This window comes from Phoca vitulina, unplaced genomic scaffold (assembly GCF_004348235.1).
Source record: "Phoca vitulina isolate PV1807 unplaced genomic scaffold, GSC_HSeal_1.0 scaffold14, whole genome shotgun sequence".
In the NCBI taxonomy this organism is placed as follows: Eukaryota; Metazoa; Chordata; class Mammalia; order Carnivora; family Phocidae; genus Phoca; species Phoca vitulina.
This window is the reverse complement of record NW_022589717.1, coordinates 25,616,667-25,643,345: the sequence shown is the minus strand read 5'-3', so window position 1 is coordinate 25,643,345 and position 26,679 is coordinate 25,616,667. Positions and strand designations below refer to the sequence as shown.

General features: G+C 35.7%; 1 protein-coding gene across 1 annotated transcript in view; it reads left to right on the top strand.

Annotated features, from left to right (window-relative positions):
- The window catches only part of IQCM (IQ motif containing M), a 363,870-nt gene that overhangs the window by 70,841 nt on the left and 266,350 nt on the right, over nt 1-26,679 (top strand). The window contains exon 6 of the mRNA XM_032412700.1: nt 23,971-24,107. Within this exon, the coding sequence (XP_032268591.1) occupies nt 23,971-24,107 (137 nt within the window). The remainder of the gene's footprint in view (nt 1-23,970; nt 24,108-26,679) is intronic.

Here is a 26,679-nt window from a genome sequence, read left to right as displayed (position 1 = left end):
GGGTCCTGGGGTCGAGCCTTATGTCGGGCTCCCTGCTCCACGGGAAGCCTGCTTCTCCCTCGTCCCGCTCCCCCTGCTTGTGTTCCCTCTCTCTGTCTCTCTGTCAAATAAATAAATAAAATCTTTAAAAATAAATAAATAAATATAAAAATACATAGAACCATATTAAAGAACAATTTGGAAAAAAAAATAAAAAAGAAAAATGTTGTCCGTTAATGCCACTACCCTCTGACAGCCATGCTTAACAACTTGGTTTATTTCCTTCCAATTTTGTTCCTTTGCATCTTTTTAAAACCTAGCGGCAATACTTAAATTTTTTTTTCTAGTTAAGTCTAAGATAATAGTTTTCTTTCATTAATTGGACATGAGCATCCATTTCATTTTCTCTCAACAACTATAAGGGAATTCTCACCCATGTGCCAGTGCAGAAAACTCTCTCGAGCTTCTTCACCTGCCCACCCCATCAGAGGTTATTCAGGAACTAGTTAGCTTGGGTTGCTGTAACAAAATACCATAGACTGGGTGGCTAAAACAGCAGAAATATTTTCTCACAGTTCTGGAGGCTGAAAGTGTCTGCATGTTCAGGTTCTGATGAGAGCTCTCTTCCTGGCTTGCAGACAGCTGCCTTCTGTCTGTTTTGTCATATGGCCTTTTCTGAGAGCACACATTCAGAGAGGGAGAGAGCTCTCTGGTCGATCTTAATAGGGGCAATAATCTCATCATGAGGGCCCCATCCTCGTGACCTCATCTAAACCTAATTGCCAAAGGCACCATCTCCAAATACTATCACCCTGGGGGTAAGGGCTTCAACATATGAGTCTGGGGGGGAACACAATTCAGTCCACAGCACTCAGTTTATCAGAGGAGGAAACACCATGTTCTTTGTTCCTGCCTTCGGACACTATGCGAAGCCAACTGAAGGGAAGGGGTTAGAGAGGCATTTTCAACTCATTGTAGAAATGGAAAGTAGATTTTTTAAAAATAATAAATTCTTTTTCTTTTTTAAACATCACAAGATTTTTTTTCACCATTAAATGTCTGAATTTTAAACAGATTCTTGGACTGGTGGCTCCTATCCATCAGCTCAATCAACTTTAGCACTGTTCTCATCCCCAGTAGGTTTTCCAGAATTACTACCTTCACATGGAGAGCTTTCTCAATTCAAACTTGGGCTTCTTGAGCATTTTTACTTTTCTGACATCCTGGAGTGGATAAATAGACTGACAAGTCTTTCTATGTCTTTTCCAGTGCTGTCTGGAATCAATTTATTGACCACTTCTTTCAAGTCATTTGTCTGCCCCTCTCAGGTCATGGATTTCCATCATCTTTTTCTGAATTTGGAGGTCCCGTTGGTGCTGAGTGTAAGAGGTCTTCTGAATCTGATTGTTAGTTTTTTTTGGTAAAACCAACACAAAATAGATGAAGCAAATAACCATCAGTAGTCTTGACATCAACATGAACTTCAGTCATGGTCTGCCATTTTCTGACCATGGAATACATTTTGTCATGGGTAAGATCCATGCCATGGAAATCAGCCAGGCAGTTTTTGCCCTGAACATCCTCAGTAATTTGCTTGAATTTTCTAAGTGCAACTTCATCATTCCACAGATCAGCAAGGTTCACTTCAAAAACATGACCCTTGAGGCCATTAGATGCGATTTGGGTTCCTTGAGTTCTCGTGACTAGTGTTTTCCCAATATTTTTTATATTGAACATAGCTGGTGCCTTTCTATCATACCAATCTTTCTTAGAAAATGGATCAATCACTTTCTTCTTGGTTCCCTTTTTGCTATCTTTCATAAGGTGCTTTTTCTTGCCCCAAAATAATAAGTTCTAAACATTCTAAATAGATTCAGTTTTATTCAGGAATCCACTATATTATAACAGGTGGAGTGGGAGGGAGATGATGCTTGCCTTGTGTACGTTTAGACTGTCACTTCTTTTTTTTTTTTTTTTAAAGATTTTATTTATTTATTTGAGAGAGAGAGAGCACGAGAACGGGGAGGGTCAGAGGGAGAAGCAGACACCCCGCTGAGCAGGCAGCCCAATGTGGGACTCCATCCAGGGACTCCAGGATCATGACCTGAGCCGAAGGCAGTTGCCCAACCAGCTGAGCCACCCAGGCGCCCTAGACTGTCGCTTCTTGCCTTTTTGATTCTGTGGTCACCTATCTCCCCCAATTCTACTGTGATCATCAAGTACCTTCTCATAAGTATTTTCATTTATTGATGTAATGTCAATTATTATTTTATACCAAGGCGATTCTAAAAATGATTTGAAAAAGCTGAAACTTAAGATATTTCAAATATTTTTGTTATTTTATTTTTTGCCTCAATGGCTACTAAAAACATCAACTGAAGGATAGATGTTTATAATAAAATAATAGAATAAATTTGTTCTTAATATAATAATAATATTTGTATCATTCCTTACTGGTAATAAGTTTCTTTTTACATATTGTGTCCTTGATTCTCATGGGATATTCAGGCATAGCTGATCTAACTTTTCCCATTGTTCAGATGAAGAAACTAAATATTAAAAAGTTTGCAAGTAGGTCAAATCTCACAAGTATCAGGCTTCTGATTTCCAGTTCTTATTCCATTTTGTTGTATTGCTTTATATATGTTCATATTGTCTTATACGTATCTATGAATATTTTGCTCTTTAAATATAAAATTGGGATAATTTCTTCAATATCTTTTCTTTTTTTTTAAGTAAACTCCACACCTAACGTGGGGCTTGAACTCATGACCCCGAGATCAAGAGTCTCATTCTCCACTGAATGAGCCAGCCAGGTGCCCCTAACATTGGGATATTTTATGGCTATATTTCATGATAAAACAGAGTGATTCAATATAGGATGGGCTTATAAAATGAGTAATTTGTAGTACATACAATGTTATGAACTAAAGAGTTGTGTAAATTTGTGTGATTTTTGAGAGTTTTTCTACATCTGATCCCATGTAATCTAAATATGGTATTTCTCACTATTGTACGTATTTTTAGAAGTACATTTTCAATCAGTCTTACAAGTTTATCAATAATGTTACTATATCATGTACAGTTTTAGAGTGTTAGCCTTTATGTTGAATTATAAATTATTTGTATTGCTGTTTCAGTATGTAACAATATAATAGGAAAGATAGCTTTCTTACATTATTCCCCACTGCTCACGTTAATAGACATTTCATAAAAATACAAGTGTTTTATGTCTGAAAATGTACCTTGGCTCATCTTCTGTAGGAAAATGTAAAAAGTGTTTTTTTTTTTTTTTTTAAGATTTTATTTATTTATTTGACAGAAAGAGAGATAGCGAGAGCAGGAACACAAGCAGGGGGAGTGGGAGAGGGAGAAGCAGGCTTCCCGCCGAGCAGGGAGCCCGATGTGGGACTCGATCCCAGGACCCTGGGACCATGACCTGAGCCGAAGGCAGACGCTTAACGACGGAGCCACCCAGGCGCCCCATAAAAAGTGTTTTTAATATACCCAGTTCTAAATAATAAAAAATTTTCATGCTGGGAGAAATGCATACTATGATATTAAAAGTGTTCAGCAAATCTCAAAGAGATACTTGAGGTATGTGAAAAAGCCCTTTTCATTCCATTACAGGAATACCTGTGTCTTGAATCCAGGTATCTCTCTCTGTTCATTGTATGTTCTATCAGGAAAAGGAAAACCAACAGGGTTTAGCTACTTTTAGTTAAGCTAATTTCTGAAATTTCAAGAGATTAAATATATCATCTATAAATATTGATGGTGGCAGGAAGATACATTACATAGTGTATTACAGATACTTCTTATTCAAAATAATCTTGAAATATAACATTTAATAATCACAAGTAGGTAATTCATTTGTGTATCTTGAAGCAAGACTGAAAGGGCATCTTTAGACCAATGATGTACAATAGAAATAAAATGTGAGACATACTTATAATATAAATTTTCTAGTAGCCACATTAAATAAGAGAAACAGATGAAATAAATTTTAAACACATTTACTTTAACCTAATATATATAAAATTTACCATTTATATATAATCAATATGAAAGATTATTAGTATCATATTTTACATTCCTTTTTTCTTACTGTCTTTGAAATCTGGTGTATGATTTAAAATACAGCACAACTCAATTCATACTAGCCATATTTCAAGTGCACATAGCCACACATTACTGGACTAAGAACACAACCTTGGATTTTGGGTTGCAGTGGACATCGATCCCTCATGCTTGGCACATAGTAAATGGACAGTAAATGTTTAAAAAAAAAAAGAAGAAAAAAAGGTCAAAGATAGGCATACAAGTTTGTAGTCTGATCAGAAAATATATATCCACTTACTAGATGGATGATCTTGGTAAGGATATTTACCCTTCCCAACCTCAGTGTTCTTTTGCAGAAATGAGATATTTGTAGTGTCTTTCAGTATTATTGTGAGAGAATTAAATGAGGGTAACAAAGGTAGAACACCTACTTGGTTTCTTTCCATCTCACTTCCCTTTGGAAATCTGAATTGTCATACATTAGATGACATAATCTATTTGTATCCACTTTTATTAGATCTTATAAATTGCCCCACCAAACATTACATTTTTTTTCAGTTAAAGTGAGTGGAAAGAAAGAAACTAGAATCAGAGTAGAAGGTTCTTGGCATCAGGATTATAGCCAAGGACAGTTATGTTAAATCGCTTAGCATGCTGTGGAATTAATTGCCCATGATCTTAATTATAAATATTTAATACTTAATTTATAAAACATCCTTTAAACACGCAGGTCTACATTCAGATGTATGAACATTTTGGTAAATAAGCTTCAGTCTGATAGTTTAAAAAGTTAATGGCATAATCACTTCAGATCTTCTTATTTCCCTTCTGCTCAGACCTCACCTACGGCTCAGGAACTTGCAGTAAGAAATAGAAGCGTGATCTGTTCTTTTCTTTCCTCCATTCACACATACACATACACAATACAACACATATGCTGAGATGTGCAGAAAATATACATGTATGGTGAGGGGGCTGGCTTCATGGGCATGTGACACTGCTGTCACACAGGACTCCGCCCTCAGAAGGGAATCAGTTCTGGGGATTAATGCTCTGTGGTCACCCTCTTGAACTTCTTAGTAACTTACCTTTAAATTTGTGGTTTGTAAGTGAGTCTGATAGGATAATAGAATAAGCATTGGAAGCTTGGAACCTTAATTCACAAGTGGTCCCAACTCGTGCCTCCCTACCTGTCCTCCCCTCCCGGGATGGAGTCTTGAGCACCCACTCCCAGGTTCCAGCCTAGTGACTGCAGACACCCTCTGTCCCATTTGTGTTTGTAGAGCAAGGAGCATCTGGTGAATGAGTGCAACCTGCACTCCTGAGGATCTGCACTCACCCAACAAGTGTTCCCATACTCAAGAGAGCACAACAATATATTGCAAATAAAACCTGCTATGATAGACTGAGAGAGACCAATGAATAAATGAAAATCTGGTATGATGTGATGAATAATTATAAAGTTAACCCTGTGTGAGCAGTACCCCCACTCCCACCCGGTCTCTTCCCAATTAGAACACTCTTACTCACCCCTCAGTGTTAACCACCGGCTTTGGTTTTGTGATAACAATTTCCATGCTTTTCTCTCTAGTATTACCACCCAGCATGATAATTATTTGTGCCTATTTAAAAATTTTATATAAATTAAATTGTACTGCATATATTTCTTATGCCCTGTCTGTTTTGCTCAATACTGCTTGCAAAAATTTTCCATGCTACTACGGACTACTGTAGCTTGTTCATTTTCACTAATGTACAGTATGCCATTTTAGGAATATATCATGTAATATTTAGTCTACCTTGATGGACATTTGAGTTGTTTTCACTTTAGGGCTGTATCAGTATACTGTGTATGTCTGCCATTGTGCATCTGCAAGGGGTTCTCTAGGGTATATACCAAGGAGAGAATTTTCTGGTTCATGGGTTATGTATACCTTAAACTTCTCAATAATTCCAGTATTCCAAGGTTGGTACTAATTCATGTTCATACTTGCAGGGAATAAACAGTCTCATTGTTTTACATCCTCTTCAGCATTTGAAATTGTTAAAATTGTAAATTTGTGCCTATCAGTTGGGATTCAGTGTTTAAAAACTTTTTTTTAAAGATTTATTTATTTATTTTAAAGAGAAACAGAGAGCGAGCACAAGCAAGAGGGCAGGGAGAGGGACAGAGAATCTCAAGCAGACCCTGAGCATGGAGTCCAAATGGGGGCTCTATCCCACGACCTTGAGATCACGACCTGAGCTGAAATCAAGAGTTGGATGCTTAACTGACTGTACCACCCAGGCGCCCCACATATTTAAAAATTTTTAAACACTGGGGGCACATGGGTGGTGGAAGTGGTTAAGGGTCTGACTCCTGGTTCCAGCTCAGGTTGGGGGTCTCAGGGTCTTGGGATCAAGCCCTTCTGGGGCTCGGTGCTCAGCAGGGAGTCTGCTTGAGATTCTCTCTCCTTCCCTCTCCATTTGCCCCTCCCCTCCCTGTGCATGTGCAAATACACACACTCTCTCTCAAATAAATAAATGAATCTTTAAATTTTTTTTTAAATTTTAATTTCTCTGATTATTGATGAGATTGAACACTCTTATCATATGCTTCTTGGCCATTTGGATTTCCTGTTAAAAAAAATCTTGTTTAATTACTTTTTTCCATTTTTCTTTTGAGTTGTTGCCTTTTTCTTATTGAGTTTTAAAAATTTCTCATTTAATTTCATAAACTGTGTCTTTGTCAGTTGCATGTGTTGAAAAAAATTTCTCTATCTCTATGGCTTGTCTTCATATACTCTTTTATGGTGCCTTGACAAATAGAAATTGAATTTATCAGTGTTTCCTTTATGACTATTTCCTTTTGTATCTTGTTTGTGAACTTCAGTGTAAAACCTTCACTACCTAAAGGTCATTAAATTAATGTCCATTAATGTCTTCTAAATTTTCATAGTTTTTATGTTTATATTTAGGTTTTAAGATTTTTGAAGTGTATTTTTGTGTAAGGTGTGAGAGAAGGGTCCAGTTTCATTCCCTCCCCAATCTCCCCACTCTCCACTGCCATAGTGACGCTCAATTGTCCTAGACATATTTATTGAAAAGTCTCTCTTTACCCAGTGGTCTTCTGGGTCACCTCTGTCATATACTAAATGTCCACATATGCATAGATCTGTTGCTGTGTCTTATTCTGTTTCATTGATCTGTTTGTCTAGTCTTAGAAGAGTACCACATGCTTCTAATTACCATCTATTTATAATAAATCTTTTGTCTAGTTTTTTAGCTGTTTGTGACAGGAAGTCAATTCCCATAGCAGTTAATATTTCAAAAGTGGAAGACATACTTTCTTTATATATAACTATGACTCTTTCCTATGAACAGTAATGGAATTTGTATCTATTTATTCTTCCTTCTTGTCTCCTTTATCCACCACCCAATTTTATCAGATATGTTTTTTTCTTAGTGTATAGGTATACATTAAGAGTATACATGATAATGATTTCACTCATATGTGGAATTTAAGAAACAAAAGAAATGAGCAAAGGGGAAAAAAAAAAAAACAGAAAGAGAGGAAAAATCAAGAAACAGACTATTAACTATAGAGAACAAAGTGATGGTTACCAGAGGGGAGGTTGGTGGGGAGATGGGTTAAATAGATGATGGGGATTAAGGAGGGCACTTGTTATGATGAGCACTGGATGTTGTATGGAAGTGTTGAATCATTGTATTGTACACTGGGAACTAATATTACACTGTATGTTAACTATACTGGAATTTAAATAAAAACTTAAAAAAGAGTATACATGGTATTCATACTTTAAATATACCTATTTTTGTACCAAGTGATTTACTAATTCCAAATGAGAATTATTCCCCTTGACTATAAAAGATGTGGAAATCAGCTACTTATGTCATTTACCAACTTCTTTTCGTTCTCAAAATTTTGATTAGTTACTTATTGATTGTGTCATCTAGGCTAGGATGAAATTCTTACATCATGCTCATTTTTCATAGATATTTCTCTTCTGCCTTTTAGTTTGCAGCTTTGCTTTTTATAGGTATATTGTTCTTTTGCCTGGCTATTCAAAGGATTTTTTATTTCTGAATTCTTGTAATATTTCTGAGATATGTTTTGGTGAGCATTATGCTGTGACAATTTTTTTTTCCTGATATAAAGTATGTCCTTCAATTTGAAGGTTCTAATCTTATTTTATTTCAATGTTTATTTCTTAAACTATGTTTTTAATATATTTTTATTCTATTACTTTGTTTCTTTTCTTCTTTCGCCTGTTTCCTGTGTCTATCATTTTTCTTCTGATCCCTTTAAACTTTCTTTTTTATGTTTCATGTTCACTTTTATCAATCCTATTTTCAGTGCCCCATACTCCGTCTTCATTTCTGCAAATAATTTAATCTTTTTCCCTTTACGTCTTTTTGGGCTGCATCAACTCAAGCAGTGATCTCTATTGTGTCACCATATCTTTCTTCAGCTTTTATATCCATTTTTTTGAGTATTCTTTAAATAGAAGCAATTATATTTTTTCCTCCAAAACCTTTCTTAAGCAATATGTTTGGTCAAAATGTTTATCTTTCTTGTGGCAATATTTTTCACCTTTTTTTTTTCCCCTGGCAACACTTTTCTTATGGTATTCATGTGTAATTTTTAAAAATACCTTTTCCATTTTGTTTGCTTCTGCAGTATTTTGGTATATATTTTATGCTAGATGATGATGATGATGATGATGATGATTACTCACTTTGAAATGGGGTGCATTCTTCCTGGACCAGCCATTTATAGGAGGTTTGCAGATAGGAGTGGCCAGAGCAGTGTTCCAGGTTAATGGAAAACACTTTTAATGACACAGATCTATGGTGTGCATGAGTTCTTTTAGCCTTTGCTTCTCCCCAGCCATTTTATTTCCACTCTGAAGGACAGCTCACATTGCTAAATGTCTCTCCTTACCCTCCACTTCAACTGGAGGTTGAGTCCTGAAAATCTGCTTCATTTATGTGATTTCTCATTCAGTCAGTCCCACCTTCCCAACTTCTTGAGACCTTGTGAAAATGTGGTCCAGTGCACTTCTGTTGTCAGAATAAACACCTTATTTCCATTTTTCCCCTAAAGGGGTTTGCTCCCCAAGATGTGGTTACTTATGTTGGAGAATTATTCTCTGCATTACCTGAGATCAGCAACTGTGGTGTCTTTAATTTCCTCTTCTTGCACTTTCATGTAGTTTTCACTTATATTTGGAAGTTCTGTCTTATATAATGTGCTTCTGGATTTTAGATGGCTTCTGATTTCATCAAAGGAATTTGCTTTTCTAATGTTTAATTTTTATGATTGGCTTTGGACTATTTCCAAGAGAAGAAGGGGCTAAGATTGTATTTTTACTCCACAATTTACAAACCAGAAGGTGTGATAATATTTTTAGGAACTCAAGCAAATGCCAACAAGTAAGCCTCCCTGAGAGAAATACAATTCATACATCAATCTTTAACAGAAAGCATATTATTACTGTACTTTTATGTTAAATGATAGTCTAATAACTTCCTCAGAAGTTACTGGTAAGATGTAAAATTTACAATAACATTTTAATAGGGTTTATTAGTTTGTTAGTGCTGCTGTAACAAATTACCACAAACTAAATGGCTTAAAACAACAGAAATTTATTGTCTCACAGTTTTGGAGGCCAGAAATCTGAAACTAAGGTGTTAGCAGGGTTATGCTCCCTCTGAAGTCTTGAAGGGGGGATCCTTCCTCCCCTTTCCAGTTTGTGATATCCCTAGGTGCTGCTTGTCCGGTGGCAGCATAATACCAGCCTTTGCCTCTGATTTTATATTGCTGTCTTCCTGTATGTCTGTGTGTTTCTCCTTTTCTTATAAGGACATGAGTCATATTGGATTAAGGGCCCACTCTACTTCACTATGACCTCATCTTAATCTGACTAATTATATCTGCAATGACCTTGGTTTCCAAAAAAAAAGTCACATTCTGAGGTACTGGGGGTTAAGAGTTCAACATATATTTTTTTGGGGGACACAATTCAACCTAGAGCATAGTGGGTAGTATCTTTCGGTAGATAATAGATTAGCTGATTGTTCTAACTCACTATTTTTTAACAGATAAACAAAGTTGTTGTGAAACAACTCTAAAGTATTCTTAAAAAACACAAACATTGTGCATTTTATGACAGTTATATTGAACCATTGAGACATATTGATTTCCTTATTTTAATACCATGTTTACATTTGTATCATTCCTAAATTGGGAAAAAGGTGTTTGGAGACCTGCCAGTGATTAATATCACAGGAGATATAAATATAGTCCAGCATTACTTAGTTATCTATTCATGGACAGATAAATATGTATATAAGACTATAAAATATGTTACCATGTAGCCAAGGAAATGTGGACATTGGAATAGCATCTTGTTTTAGTTTGTGGATAAATGAAGTCTATTAAACTTGGATTTTAATAATTTAACAATTCTGATGAGACACTTATTTCACATAATGGGATGAGGAAATATTATTTGGATAAAGTATCCTTTTTGAAATAAAATATGTTAGAAAAATTATGTTTTAAAAACTGTATTAAAAAAGTCACAGAAGAACTAAAAAGACAGTAGGGAATGCCACAGGCCAATTTTTCTTTGACCATCTATAACTAGAGTGGGAAGCAGAATATTGGAGTGCCAAACCTGTTTATGCCATGAAGGCATTATTGATGCTGCATAGTTGGGAAAAGTAAGCATGTGGTTAAGGAAGACAGTGTCAGGTTTAGAATCTGTCTTTTTGAGATTTTTACAAAAAAGCCTCCCCACATTAAGCCAGGGAAAGAGCAAACTAGAATGAAACCCATTCCTTTTCCATCAATTACAGGAACTGTTTTTTGTTTTTGTTTGTTTTTGCTTTTTTAAAGTTGCCTCATTGCTAAACAGAAAAGAAAAATATGAAAGAAAGTTCTCTGAGTTGTGGCCACATACAGGGTCTTGCATGGATTTGTACCTCATGTACACATAGCCTACCTTAGTGAGGGATCCTCAAGTTATGACTTAGTTTAAGTTGATTTCCAGCTGGCTGGTAGAAGGAAATGAAAAACCCTACTGACTAAGGGGAACTTATATTATTTTTTAAGGACGAAGACCTTGCCCTTAAAAATCAATCAATGAGTCAGTAATAGCTAAACACATGAGAAAACAATGGAAAAAGTATAAGAACCAATTGGAATAAAGGACAATAGTAAAAGACTCATTCAGATTCAGATATTGGAATTATCAGATTTAGATATTAAAACAATTATACCAGTGTGTTTAAAGGGAATAAATGAGAAGTTGAAGGTATTTGTAGAGAATAAGAAGTTATAAAAAGTGACATAAATTTGGAATAGAAAGAGCAGAAATTCTAGAAAACAGAAACACAATAATTATATTGGCAGTGAACATATTTGGTAGCATGTTGGATGCAGCAGAACAGATACCTAGTGAACTGATAGAAGGGTTAGAAGAAATTACCCAGAATCCAATAGAAAGACAAATAGCAAAATACAGAAGAGAAGGCAAGAGTGATACCATGAAGAGATCTAATATATATATGATCAGAGTCTGAGGAGGTGTGCATATTGCCTCTTAGCGATATGGCAAAGGCAATATCTAAAGAGATAATGGCTGAGATTATTCCAGAACTGATGGAAGACACCAATCCTCAGATTTAAGAAGTCTAATATATCCTAAATTGGATAAATAAAAAGAATCATACACTTTGAAATCATAGTGAAGATAAAGAAAACCAAACAAAAAGAATTTTAAAAAGCCAGTCGGAAAGAAATAAAGAAAGAGAAAAGGAAAAGAGAGAGAAAAATTATTTCCACAGCAAGAGCAATAAGATAACCGATTTCTCAACAGTGACAATGAAAGCCTGAAGATAGTGGAATAATAACCTCAGTGTGCTTACAGCCATACCTGCTAGTCTAAAAGTCTATAGGCATAGTAAATATCTTTCAAGAGGTTAAATGAGGGGGCGCCTGGGTGGCTCAGTCAGTTAAGCATCTGCCTTTGGCTCAGGTCATGATCTTGGGGTCCTGGGATCAAGCCCCCCTTTGGGCTCCCTGCTCAGTGGGGAGTCTGCTTCTCCCTCTCCCTCTGTGCACTCTCTTTCTCTCTCTCAAATAAGTAAATAAAATCTTTTTTAAAAAAAGAGGTTAAATGAGGACATAATTAAATAAACAAAAACTGAGTGTTTATGACCAACTGAATCTCATGAAAGAAATACTAAAGATGTACTTCAGGACAAGAAAAATGATCTGAAAAGGAAGAACTGAAATTCAAAGGAAAATATAGATTTATTTTTAGAAGATTTTATTTTATTTATTTGAGAGAGAGATAGAGGGAGCACGAGTGGAGAAGGGGCAAAGGGAGAGGGAGAAGCAGGCTCCTGCTGAGCAGGGCCCCTGAAGTGGGGCTCGATTCCAGGACCCTGGGATCATGACCTAAGCCAAAGGCAGATGCTTAATTGACTGAGCCAGCCAGGTGCCCCAGGAAAATACAGATTTAAAAAGTCATAAATATCTATGGGAAAATAAACTGATGATGTGCAATAGCAATAATAATGTATAGTGGTTCTAGAAAATATAATTAAAATATTAAATAGTGATTATATTTTATTATCTTTAAATTAACATAAAAGTTACAGTAGTCTAGGGAATTTGGTTTATCCAAGAAAAGGATAAAGTTTTTGTTAAGTATGCATCTTTAATATCTAGAATATCATTTTTAAAAATGTATAACTTTCAAACTGTTGGTTAAAAATGGCATATAAAAAGTACTTAGCACAAATGAGAGAAAAAGAGGGAAAAAAAAATTAAGTGACAAAATAGGAAACAAAAATTAGGTGGATACAAAAAAAATATTACTCATTGAAAATAAATGAAAAGAGATATTCCAGTAAAAGTCAAAGAATTTTAGAGTGTAGGGAAAAAAGTCAACTCTTGTTATGTATGAGATATATTTAAAACATAGAATATAGAAAGTTGAAGTAAAAGTTTTGTCAGCTTTCTTTTGATCTCTGTTAGCATAGTATATATATTTCAATCCTTTTACTAATGTTAAGAATATAAAAGTTGAGGGACACCTGGGTGGCTCAGTCGGTTAAGCATCTGACTCTTGATTTTGGCTCAGATCATTATCTCAGGGTTGTGAGATTGAGCCCTGCATCAGGCTCTGTGCTCAGGAGGAGTCTGCTTGAGATTCTCTTCCTCTCTTCCTCTGCCCCTCCTCCCCCTCTTTAAAATAAATTAAATATTTATATTTTAAAGATTTTATTTATTTATTTGACAGAGAGAGAGAGCACAAGCAAGGCGGAGGGGCAGAGGGAGAGGGAGAAGCAGACTGCCCGCTGAGCAGGGATCCTGATGCAGGACTGGATCCCAGGACTCTGGGATCATGACCTGAGCTGAAGGCAGACACTTAACCGACTGAGCCACCCAGGTGCCCTAAAATAAATTAATCTTAAGAAAATAATGCAAAAGGTGATAAAGGTGCTATATCATAGATGTAGAAGAAGAGAGGGAAGATGTTATGACAGAAATGTTGAGAATGTAGACCCAAGAAGAATGTTTCTGGAAAAATATAATCCACCCTGACTCAACGAAAGAGTACAAAACTTAGACTTTTATAATCATTAAAGAAAGTAACTCAGGAGGCCTGGGTGACTCAGTTGGTAAAGCGTCTGACTCTTGATTTCCGTTCAGGTCATGATCTCAGGGTCATGGGATCGAGTCCCCTGCCCAGACCCCCCCTTTGGCTTTGCACTCAGCGCAGAGTCTGCTTGAGATTCTCTCTCTGCTCCTGCCCTGGCTCATGCTCTCTCTAAATAAATAAATAAATAAAATCTTAAAAAAAAATAATTCTTTGTGAAAAATCTTTCCACAAAAACTGCTGGGGCAGATGGCTTCACTGGCAATTTCTATCAAGCATTCAAAGAATAAAAAGCTCTAATTTCATATTTCAGAGGATGTTAAAATTTATATTTCAAAAATATAAAGGATTTATTTTAGTCTAGGTCCAATCAGGAGACATGGAGTGACCAGTGATTTAAACAGGGACATTTGATATAAAGAGTTATTAAGTCATGATAAAAGAGATGTAAGAGAATTGTACAATGTATCCTAAGGCTGAGAGAGATCATCCGAGGATGGAAAGACTTTGAAGGGGCTTCCTGCCCCTACACTGGAGAAGATGTAGTTGCAGCCCGCTAGAAGGCAGAAAAGTTCACTGTGTACCTGGGTCAGAGATGGTCAAGAGGGAAACAACCTTCTGGGTTGCACATGAACCTGCAGGGGCAGGCACACAGGCACACGGGTGTGCCGGGGCACTGGGTATGCTCCTGTGTAGGTGGGAGGCCTGAAATGCCTGGTGTCCACATCAGGAGAGGATAGATGAGCAGAGGGCGTCAGGGTGCCAGTGCTGGTGGAAGGCCTGGAGTGTGATCTTTCTATTGCAAGGACTGTGGAAAGTGACCATCAGGCCAGACTGGGGCTGTGAGTTTGCCAAGGGATCTATATCTCACATGTGTATCTGACATACTAAAGAGGTGGCAGGGCATATGAGTGGAAATAAAAGGGATTTTCCAATACATTGTACTAGAAAAGGCAAAATTGAACAATTATCTCACATTGTCTTATTCTTGAGGAGTCGTGACTAAAGGGGAAGGAACATCAGGTGTTTCTAGTTGCTAGAAATCTCATGATTCACAAGGATGTTGGTGAAAATTTATTAAGCTGAATTCTCATGTTCAGTTTTCTGTATGAATTGTATTTCAATAAAAAGTTAAGAAATGGGAATTTTTTTCATGGAAGGTATAGGGAAATACATCCGGGACCTTGGAGTAGGGAGGGATTTCTTAAATAATACACTAAGTCACAAAACATAAATGAAAAAAACTGGTTAGCTTACAAATATCATGATTAAGAAATTCCGTTCATCAAATGCACCATAAAGAGTAAAAAGACAATGCACAGAATGGGAGAAGTAATCCCAATACATATAACCACCAATTCTCTAAAACCCAGCATATATAGCAAATTTTTTCAAACTAAGGAGAAAATGAGAAACAAACCAGTAGAAACCTGGACAAAAGACGGGAAAAGGAAATTTGAAATGAGGATATCCAAATCCCTTATTAACTTATAAATAAGTGCTCAACCTCATTAGTGATTAGGTATATGCAAAGGAAATCTAGGAGATTCCAGATCACACCCACCAGATCGTTACAGATCTAAAAGACTAACAGTACAAAGTGATGAGGATGTGGAAGGCTGGGAACTCTCCCCCTGCTGGTGTCAAGTAAAGCTTAATTGCAGTGATTCCACTCCTTAGCTTATGCTGTAGAATGGTGCTTCTCATCCTGTACTGCATGTCATTCACACAGGCTTTAATGTTCAAAGGAATCTTGTTAAAATGGAGATTCTGATTCAGCAGGTCTGGGTTAGGACCTGAGCATCTGTATTCCTATCAAGCTCCCAGGTGATGATGATTCTGTTAATTCATTGACCATACTTTTCACTAGTACAGCCCTAGGGAATCTCTTGCACACATTGCACCAGAATGCACATACAAGAATATTCCTAACAGCATGGTCTGTAATAACCTGAAACTAGAAACAAAATGTCATCACCAGTACAATGATGAATAAAAGTTATGGTAAATGCATCCAAGGGAAGAGTATACAGCAAGAAAGTAGACAACCTACATCCACACGTAGCAACGTGGATGAGTTTTATAAACATAATGCTAGCACTAAAAGCAAAACATAAAAGCATTTTGGTAGATGAAGTTCAAATAAAAAGGTAAAGCTAAGTTTTACAGTTTGATACCATTGGCAAATTTATTTTAAAAAGACAAAGTAATGTTTACAAGAAAATTCAGGAAAGGAATTAATTCTTGGGGGAAGAAAAACATTTTAGGAAAGAAGGATTCTGGGGTGGTGGCATATATATTGTTTCTGGTACTACGTGGTCCACTATTTGTTAAAAATTGTACACATAATAATTTATGTGCTTTGTGTATGTTACATTTTAAAATAGTAGATTTTTAAAAGAAAAAATTCACTATGAAAAGCAATGCTGTGTACCTATTCTGCTAGCGCCTTGGGAGTGGGAAGTCTTAGAGTGATCAACTGGCCCAGTTGGGTCTGGACTGAGGAGGTTCCCAGGGTTTGTGACAATGAGTGCTAAAATAGAGGCAGTCTTGTGCAAACTGAGTTGGTTGGTGACTGTGCATCCAGACCATTTTACTACCAGAGAGGCCATTAAATACAAAGGATAAGTCCTGAACTTCTCATCAGTTATTGTAAAATTATGCTAGGAAATATAACAGTAGGAAGGCAGAGTAAACTCAGGGTTTAAAATAGGAATCTAAAGTTAATCCATTGGAGAGATTTATTTGAAGTTTCTAGTTATAGCATCTAGGAAAACGCCACATTGTTAAATCATCAGTTAGGTTTCTTTTTTTTTAAATTTTATTTATTTGAGAGAGAGAGCGAGGATTTGAGCAGGGGGAGGGGCAGAGGTGGAGGGAGAGGGAGAGGGAGGGAGAATCTCAAGCACAGAACCTGACATGGGGCTTGATCCTGCGACCCTGAGATCATGACCTGAGTGGAAACCAAGAGTCTGATGCTCAACAGACTGAGACACCCAGGTTCCCCCACCCCCCATCAGTTACATTTCTTAAGAAATCCCTGACTGCCAGTCTTGTCCTGGCTGGTCAGCTTTTCTGGATATCATGGGCAACTTATGGATTTTGACTAAGTTCTCTCACTTACACCCTCCAGTCTGGCTAACTAAGTCTCAAGTACTCTGTATCTCCAAGAGCATTTGAGTGCCCTGAGAATGTAGGACTCAGAGCCCTAACTCATTTTTATTGCTGTCCTCCTCTGTGAGACGGAAACTCTTCCACCTCCTGCTAGAGCTACTCATCATCCTTTAGTATCCAGCTCAAATGTCCAATCATCACCTGTGAAGTTATCCCTGGACTCCTCAGGTAGAATTGCTTTGTCTCTGTGCGAACCTCCACAACATACATCTAGTAAACACTTACTGCAAAGTGGTAGTGAGTTGTCTTTATTTACTTTCCCTAATAGAATATGTATTCTCAAAGCCTGGGACTGTGTCTTGTTCATCTTGTAGTCTCAACACTTAGCACATGCCTGGCACATAGTAAACATTCAGTGTTTAGCTGCACCTGGTAAATACGAAATAAATACCTGCTGGGATTGTAGACAATAAAACCACGTATCGGACTGAAATACTAGGTGTAACAATGTATTTAGCCCTGAAGAAAACAACACTACATTATTATTCCTAAGGTTTAGTAAGTATTGCTTGCTTGAGTGAGTGTAACGGTGGTAAATAACACTACTGTAAAAAAAGAGGTATAAGAAAAAAAGTAAAAAAAAAAAAGTAAGCTCTGATCTGTAGGCTACTCTTACTGAATGTAAATGTCTTAGAACATAAACCTCTCTGTGGTAGATACTCTGTTGTGTGTGAGTTCTGTTAAGTAACCACATTTATTATTCCTAATTAAGAAAAATAACTGATGTGTTTTTTCTCTCTAATACATATGGCAACGGCTGATACAAATTTTATGGACCCGTAGACCTATTTGTGTCCCTAAATATATTTTTGAATCTATCCTAAATCTGAGGAGAACTATTCATTACTATGTCCTAACTCATAAGGAAACCAAAGTCAGTCATTCTTCAAATTTAATATCCTGGAAAAATATCCTAGTGTTCTAAAATATACTTTACACCAATGAGAATGTCTGTTGTATTTGGATGATTGAGCTTTGAAGGAGCTCCAAATTTTCCTGTGCAGTCCATGAGATGGGATTATAGTTTAGATAGATGAAGGCAATAACTGTTGAAATCACAGAATGTCCCTTCTTTGCTAAAGGGGGAAAAGAATAGTTTTGTCATTCCTGACTGCTTTGCAAAAGGTAAAATATTTCATTGCTTTTAAGTTGGAATTAATTTATAGCAACTATTCAAAGAATCTATTCAATTACACACCAATGAGTATGAAAATGGATTTTCTATTTTATGACCCTTCATTTTTATCAGTTTGTGCTAAGCTATGTCCACTGGGAAATACAGTGTATGTAAGGGATGTTTCTTTTAAGCATTTCGTACATATGAATCTTTTAAACATGAGGTAATGAAACTATGATGGCAAACTATAATTCTGTTGCTTAAAAACAAATAAAAGCCAAGGTGGTTTGACTTAAAGATCTACTGGGGTTTAGTAGCAGTTCTTCAAAGTGCCATTTATTAATTGTCATACTAATTACTTGTACCATCAGTCCTATAAAGCAAACCTCTGTGAGAGCATTTCCTGAATGTAGTTTTTGTTTGTTTTCTTGCTTTTTAATTTTCTCTTTCTTTCTCCTCACTGTTTGGAGTATTTCTTCCTGAATATACACACTGAGAATTTAACTTTGCCCTTGATAGCCAAAATTTTAATATTGGTTAATTAACTTATAGTGACTTTTGAACTATTTTTTAAAATACAGAAAGCAAGATCTTATTCCTTAATTTGCCTGTTTTTCCAGTCGATTTTCCAACCAGATTTACAATCCCTTTATTACAATTAAGGTAGTTTCTCTGGCAAAAGTTTTAAAAATTAGATTTAATAATTCATGACCAAGTGTGCTATAGAATATTTTGCAAGCTTATCTGACTTAAAAAATGGAAGGCTAATGCATGAAAATGAGTATAATTGAATGTTATAAAGTCTTCTTTTCCCAGGTCTCTAATTTTTGTCTTAAATTCCTCTGTGGGGCAAAATTTGGTTCAGAAATGTATTGAAAAAATATTTAAATGAGTGGTGCATTTTCTCTTATTGTGGTTTAAAAAATGAGACCATTTATCTCCCACTTACAAAATTGGGAGAACACATAGACTTTTAAAAAGAATTCTTATGTTTTTCATGATCTTAATTGTCCCCTAACCATTTTCATTTAGTTGTATGTGAATGAAAGTGGTTTTCCACAATTAATCTGTAGAGCATGAATTTTTAAAACGGTATTTATATTTTTCAATTTTTAGTGTTTTTGAAATAATACATAATTAAAAATAGATAGGATTATGTGTGATTCTAATAACACAGGTCTTTAAAAACATTTTCCATTAGAATTAATAAATTGATGTAGAGAAAAATAATAAGTAAAATGGCTAAATAAAATTATAGTAATTCACTCATTACTCTTTAATTTTCTGTTTTTCTATCGTTTTGTCAGTTAGGTTTTTAATTATCAATGAAAATGAGAACAAATCTTTTCTGAAGGATACACCAAAGATGTCTAGTTGCTAAAAATCTTTTAATATATTTTTGGCATCATTAAAATTGCCTTTGTATCAAAAGATTGGCCTCAAAATGAAAAACAAATACTTGGATAAAAAGAATAATTTATTTAGGAAAAGTGGGGATCTTAATTAAGGACAAAGCCTTAAAGGGAGATGCTAGAGTTAGAAAATATTGTTAGAATTTAAGGAATCAAAGAGGAAAATAGTTAAACAAGAATTTCAAGCAAGATCAGGAAGAACAGTAAAAGAAGAGAAAGCCAATGTTTTGTCTTATTTATAATGAGGAAGAAAATTCCTCTTTTATCTACTATTCATGGTAAATATGAGAATCAGACAAGACTATGTAGAAGTTAAGTATAAACTGTGAGGTGCTGAGCTTTGATTACTACTTTTATAATGGAATATTAATAACTTGAATTGTATAATATTGCAGAAATTCTGAAGTTAAAAAGATTCTTCCATGCTAATTTAAAATACGCACAATACTGATTCTCCTTAACGGAAAACCACCTCAATGCCTTACTTAAAAAATGATTTTTAAAATTTGTTGCATTTGCTAGCAAAAGAATAAGAGCTTATTCCCAGAAAAACTACTAGGCTATTTAGATTTTGAAATGATTTGTTTTTTGACTGATTTATTCTGAAGATGAACTTTAAATTAGAAAGTACTTTTAAAGTATTTGGGAGGAGCTTCCCCCCCTTTTTAAAAAAATTTTATTATGTTATGTTAATCACCATACATTACATCATTAGTTTTTGATGTAGTGTTCCATGATTCATTGTTTGCGTATAACACCCAGTGCTCCATTCAATACATGCCCTCTTTAAATTTTTTTTTTTTTTTAGATTTTATTTATTTGAGAGAGAGAGACAGAGATAGTGAGATAGAGTGCACAAGTGGGGAGGAGAGGGAGAAGCAGGCTCCCCACAGAGCAGGGAGCCCGATGCGGGACTCGATCCCAGGACCCTGGAATCATGACCTGAGCTGAAGGCAGATGCTTAACCGACTGAGCCACCCAGGCGCCCACATGCCCTCTTTAATATCCATCACCGGGCTAACCCATCCCCCCACCCACCTCCCCTCTAGAACCCTCAGTTTGTTTCTCAGAGTCCATAGTTGGGAGGAGCTTTTAACCTTTTAGGATTATAACTTAAATTTGATTTGACACCATAACATGAGTAATATAAATTGCTTATGTGAAGATGCTAATAGAAGGCACATAGAATATTTAATTTATCTTTATTTTTTATTGAAATATAACTTAAATTTAGTGAAATGCTCACATCTCAAAGGTACCATTCATTAAGTTTTAAGAAATGGATATCAAGACACAGCATTTCTATCACTCCAGAAAGTTTTTGTCTGACCCAATCAATCTACCCCTACTCTACGCCTCTAGAATTAAGCACTGACCTGATCGCTATTGTCATAGTTTAGTTTGGCCAATTTGGGAATTTCATATAAATGGAAACATACAGCACGTATGTTTTCTTGTCTGACGTTTTTCATTTAGCATGTTGTTTTTTTTTTTAAGATTTTATTTATTTATTTGACAGAGAGACACAGCGAGAGAGGGAACACAAGCAGGGGGAGTGGGAGAGGGAGAAGCAGGCTTCCCGCTGAGCAGGGAGCCCGACGCAGGGCTCGATTCCAGGACCCTGGGATCATGACCTGAGCCGGTGGTAGACGGTTAACGACTAAGCCACCCAGGCGCCACATTTAGCATGTTTTTGAAATGTATCCATGTTGTTGCATGTACCAGTTCATTCTTTTTTTCTTTTTTTTCTAGAGGGGTCAGGGGCAGAGGGAGAAGGGAGAGAAAATCTTCAGCAGGCTCCAGGCCCAGTGCAGAGCCTGTAGTGGGGCTTGATCTCACGACCCTGAGATCATGACTTGAGCCGAAATCAAGAGTTGACCACTTAACCGACTGAGCCACCCAGGCACCCCAATCCCCAATTTTTTTTTTTTTTAGAGAGTTGGGGGAGAGAGAAAGAGTAGTTCATTCTTTTTATTGCTATTGCTTAATAATACCACAGTGTAGCTGTCCATTCTCCTGTTTATGGACATCTGAATTGTTTCCAGTTTTTAGCTATCATGAATAAAGGCTTCCAGTAACATTTGGTGCAAGTATTGGTGTGGGTCTATGTTTTCATTTTTCTTGGATTAATACCTGGCTGCGGAATTGCTGGGTTACAGAATAGATGTATGTTTAACTAAGAAGGAAAGTGGGTTTTACAAAGTGGTGAAACCATTTTACATTTCCATCAGCTGTGTGTAAGTGTTCTGGTTGCCCCCCATTCTCCAACATTTGTTGTCAGTCTCTTTCATTTAAGCCATTTCAGTGGGGGTAGCTCTTTGAGGTTTCAATTTGCATTCCTCTGCTTGATGACTATTGATGCTGAGCACTTTCTCACATGCATATTTTCCATTTGTATATCTTTTGTGAAGTGTCTGTGTCTTTTGCCCTTTTTTTAAAAATTTTTTATTGTTATATCACCATACATTACATCGTTAGTTTTTGATGTAGTGTTCCATGATTCATTGTTTGCATGTAACACCCAGTGCTCCATGCAGAACGTGCCCTCTTTAATACCCATCACCAGGCTGACCCATCCCCCCACCCTCCTCCCCTCTAGAACCCTCAGTTTGTTTCTCAGAGTCCATCGTCTCTCATGGTTCCTCTCCCCCTCCTGTTCCCCCCCTTCATTCTTCCCCTCCTGCCATCTTCTTCTTCTTCTTCTTTTTTTTTTTTTTAACATATATTGTATTATTTGTTTCAGAGGTACAGATCTGTGATTCAACAGTCTTGCACAATTCACAGCACTCACCATAGCACATACCCTCCCCAATGTCTTATCACCCAGCCGCCCCATCCCTCCCACCCCAACCCCCACTCCAACAACCCTCAGTTTGTTTCCTGAGATTAAGAATTCCTCATATCGGTGAGGTCATATGATACATGTCTTTCTCTGATTGACTTATTTCGCTCAGCATAACACCCTCCAGTTCCATCCACGTCGTTACAAATGGCAAGATCTCATTCCTTTGCCCATTTTTAAAATTAGAGTGATTTGTTTTTTTTTGTTACTGAGTTGTAAGAGTCTATATATTCTGGATTTAGCTCCTTGTCAGGCGGCGTGAATATTTACTCATAGTGCATAACTTGCTTTTTTTTCTTTTTGCCTTTTCTTATGAACAGGTTTTATTTTTGATGAAGTCCAATTTTTCATTTTCTCTTTTGTGACTTGTGCTTTGCGTCTTCTTTAAAAATCATTGCTGGTCCCAATGTTGTGGAGATATTCTATACTTTTTCCCAGGTAGCTTTGTTGTTTTAGCTTTTATGTTTCAACTTATGGTTCCATTTCAAAAATAATTTTTGTGTATTGCTTAAGGTAGTACCATTTGTTGAAGAGATTTTTCTTTTTCCATTGAGTACCTTTGTCAAAAATCTCTGTATTTTTGTGTGTCCATTTCAGGACTCTATTTCACTGGTCTGTTTATATATCCTTTTGCCAATACCATATTATCTTATTCCTGTAGCTTTATAGTATGTGTTGAAATTATGTGGTATACATCCTCCAATTTTGTTTCTTTTCAAAACTGTTTTAACTATTCTTGTTCCTTTGCTTTTCCAAACAAATTTTTAAAGTTATCTTGTCAACTTCCAGAAAAAGTGCTGGCTGTGATTATAATTGGCTTTGCTTTGAATCTATATATCACTTGAGGGATATAAAACAACAATGTTAACATTAAGTCTTCAATCCATCAGCATAATGTATCTCTTCATTTATGTAAGTCTTTAATCTCTCAGCAATATTTATATTTGTAAAATATATACTTTATTTTTATGTAAGGTTTTACATGCTATTTGTTAAATTTATTCTTAACTGATTTTTCTAATCGTTCATGCTACTATATAGAATACAATTGATTTTTAATTGATTTTGTACACTGTAACATTGTTAAATTCACTTACTAGTTCTACTAGTTTTCTTTTCAGTTCATTAGAATTTTCTACATACACAGTCATGTCATTATGAATAAAGATAGCTTTACTTGTTTCTTTCCAAATTTTATGTCTTTTATCTCTGTCTTGTGTTATTGCACTGGTTAGAAATTCTAGCACAATGCTAAATAGAAGCAGTGATTACAGACATCCTATCTTGTTTCAAATCTTAGGCAGATGGTATCACTATCTCACCATCATGTATGACATTAGCTATAGTTCTTTGTATGTTCCCATTATCAGGATTAGGAAATTTCCCTTTTTCTTAGTTTGCAGTAAATTTTTTTTTTAAATCATAAATATGTGTTGAATTTTGTAAAATGTTTTTTCTATGTATATTTTAATGATTATTGATTTTTCACTCAGTGTTTTACTGTAGTGAATTACACTATTAATTTTCATATATAAAACCAACTTTATATTCTTGGACTACACTTAATTGATCATGATATATTATGCTTTTCATATATTGATGGATTTGATTTGCTAATATTTTATTAAGGATTTTTGGGTCTATATTTCTCAAGGATATTGGTCAGTTTTTATTTCTTGTAAAATCCTTGTCTGGCTTTGCTATTAGGGTTTTTAATGGCTTCATAAACTTAGTTGAATTTCCTGGCTTTCCTCCTGCAGCAGCCAACCACCACGTTGTCCTCATGCAGTGTCTCTTTTGGAGACAGGCTTCTCTAGGTTCTTCTGCTCCACCTGTAAACGAAGGTTAGACCCACACACCTGCATCATAAAGGAGGTCTCTCTCGGATCTCTTGCCTTACCCCGGTCTTTTCCATCAGACTCACTGGAAGCCTTTATAAAAGAGTAGAAGAGTGGATGCAGACGCCCCATTTGGGCTTCTAAAATTCTGTACTACCAAGTGAGTCTGCATTTGGCCTTTAAAGGTTTATAAAAAATTTCAGCTGTTTTTTTATTGCATGCTTCTATGATGGTCATCTCTTCTTCTCATGGTCTGTCCAAGGTGAATTGTGTTCTGTCTCTTTTTGGAGGAGCTTATCAACCTTGTATTCTGTCTCTTCTTGGAAGATCTTGTCAACTTGTTCATTTGTTGCTTTGTGACCTCAGCTCTCTTAGTGGTTAAAAAATTATTGTTTTATAGACTATCTGTCTTGTTCTCATTGCTAGGGTGCAAAAGATTTTTTTTGTGTGTGTGGCTTTATATTAAGTAAAAGGTGAAATGATATTCCTTAATATTGTATCTGAAAGCCCACATAGTAGGTTTGATTTTCTGTCTCTCATCCTTTGACTCTGGGCTCCACTTCAGGATGTTTTCTCTCCTAGAATTAATAATACTGAGTGAAAATGCTTGATTAATTAGAGATATCCTTAAAGAACATACAGATGGTTCTCCAATTCAAAGAGTGAAGGATCATGAGTAAAAAACCAGGATTGGAATCTCAGCAGATCAATATATTCTGAGCTTCAGTTTTTTCTTTTCTAAAATGGGAGAGGTAATCCCTGTTTTATCTATCTCCTTTTGGATGAAGCTAAAATGGGATGGTGTATGTAGAAGTTCATCTTAACATGCTAAATAGATGTAAGTTACTGATAAATAATTTTCAGAAAGATGCATATATAATTAAAACTTGAATCTCTGAAATGAATTTTTATTCTAATAGTTTAATATCTATTAATTAATCGTTAATGATCTTGTAGTAGTAGCCAGGGGAGAGCGTATTTTATATACAGGAATAATTAATGGATATCTTTTGAGGACCTACTGTACGTGCTTTGCTTGTTGCTGGAGAGACACTGGTGAGCATGACAAAAGTTATTGACCTCGTAGTACTTATATTCTATTGGAGAAGACAGATAATAAACAGATTTCTGATGCTCTGCTCTCCCTGAGGAAGGTTCCGGCCTAGAATTTTACAATATTTTCAACAAAGCCACCATGTGAGGACTTGGTGGGGATTTTGCTTAGCTGAGCTTTCTTGCACCTTATTGTGCAGTTCTATTCTTTCTTTTTCAAACTAGATCTTGCCAGATAGAAAAGTATTGTTATTCATGTTTTGCTCTGCCGTCTGCTGTTTTTTTCCTGATGATTAGCTATTTAATTCAAACTTTTCTTGGCATTGGAAAAGTTTATGCATTTTGGAATAAACAGATAAAAAAGCATTTTATTATGGAAAATCTAAATATATACAAAAATACAGAGAGTAGGATAATAAACCCACAAGTACCCATCACCCAGCTTCAATAATTATAAATTCATGGCCATATTATTTCATCCATGCTCCCACTCAGTTCCCTTCCCAACTTGGGCTATTTAAAGCAAATTCCTTGCTATCCTTCCATAAATATTTTTCAGTTTTATTATAAAATATGAGGAATCTATTTTTAAAACACAACCAAAATATCATATCTCATCTAAAAATTAATAATAATATCAATTAATATCTAGTAATTATTCAAATTCTATATTTTTCCCATCATATTTTGATAGAGGCTTCATTCAAGTGGAGATGAGAGTTGTTATATAATTTTTGTTTCTATCTTTTACAAAGATAAAGACATTTTGGTATAAGTAATCATAATGGAAGAGAAGGTATCGTCTGAATTTTGAAGGCAAAATGATGTTGATTACAGTTTTTTTTTTTTTTTTTGGCTTTTTGAAAACTGACCATACAAAATGCTGTGCATGTTGGGTATAGGAATACAAATAAATTTTAGACATTAACCATGTCTTATAAAGAATTTATGGACTTGTGGCTGAATTAAAACACAGAAAAAGGTGACCCATAATGAGAAAAAGCAATGAGTTGTGTTCTGTCCCAGTGGTGGAGATGAGTGGTCTCAGGCTCCATGACCATTCACATTGTTATATCATATCAGTGAGGTAGTTGCAAGGCATATTTTTCTTGATACTGAAGAGACAAAACTTTGAAAATTATTTAAATTTTCAATAATTAGAATGGATTCAGGCTTATCTTTGTAATCATGCCTGTCACATTCCTTTGAATTCTAATATGCTTTTTTGAGTGGAGAGAAAAGGTGATGGACCTTGAAAATTTGGCCTTGAATGTTGAGTATGCTTTGGGATGGTGGAGACTGGTTAGGATGTCTTATAGGGATATAGTAGTCAGGGTTCTCCAGAGAAACAGAATCAGTAAGATCCCCCTCAATTTTCTCTATCTCTTGATATAGATATACTTAGATCTTTATCTATATCTACTTATTTATCTATATATTTATATAGAGGTTTTGATAGATAGAGGTATAATTAGATGGAAAGATAGATACATGATAGATACCCTCTCTCTCATTCTTCGTATGT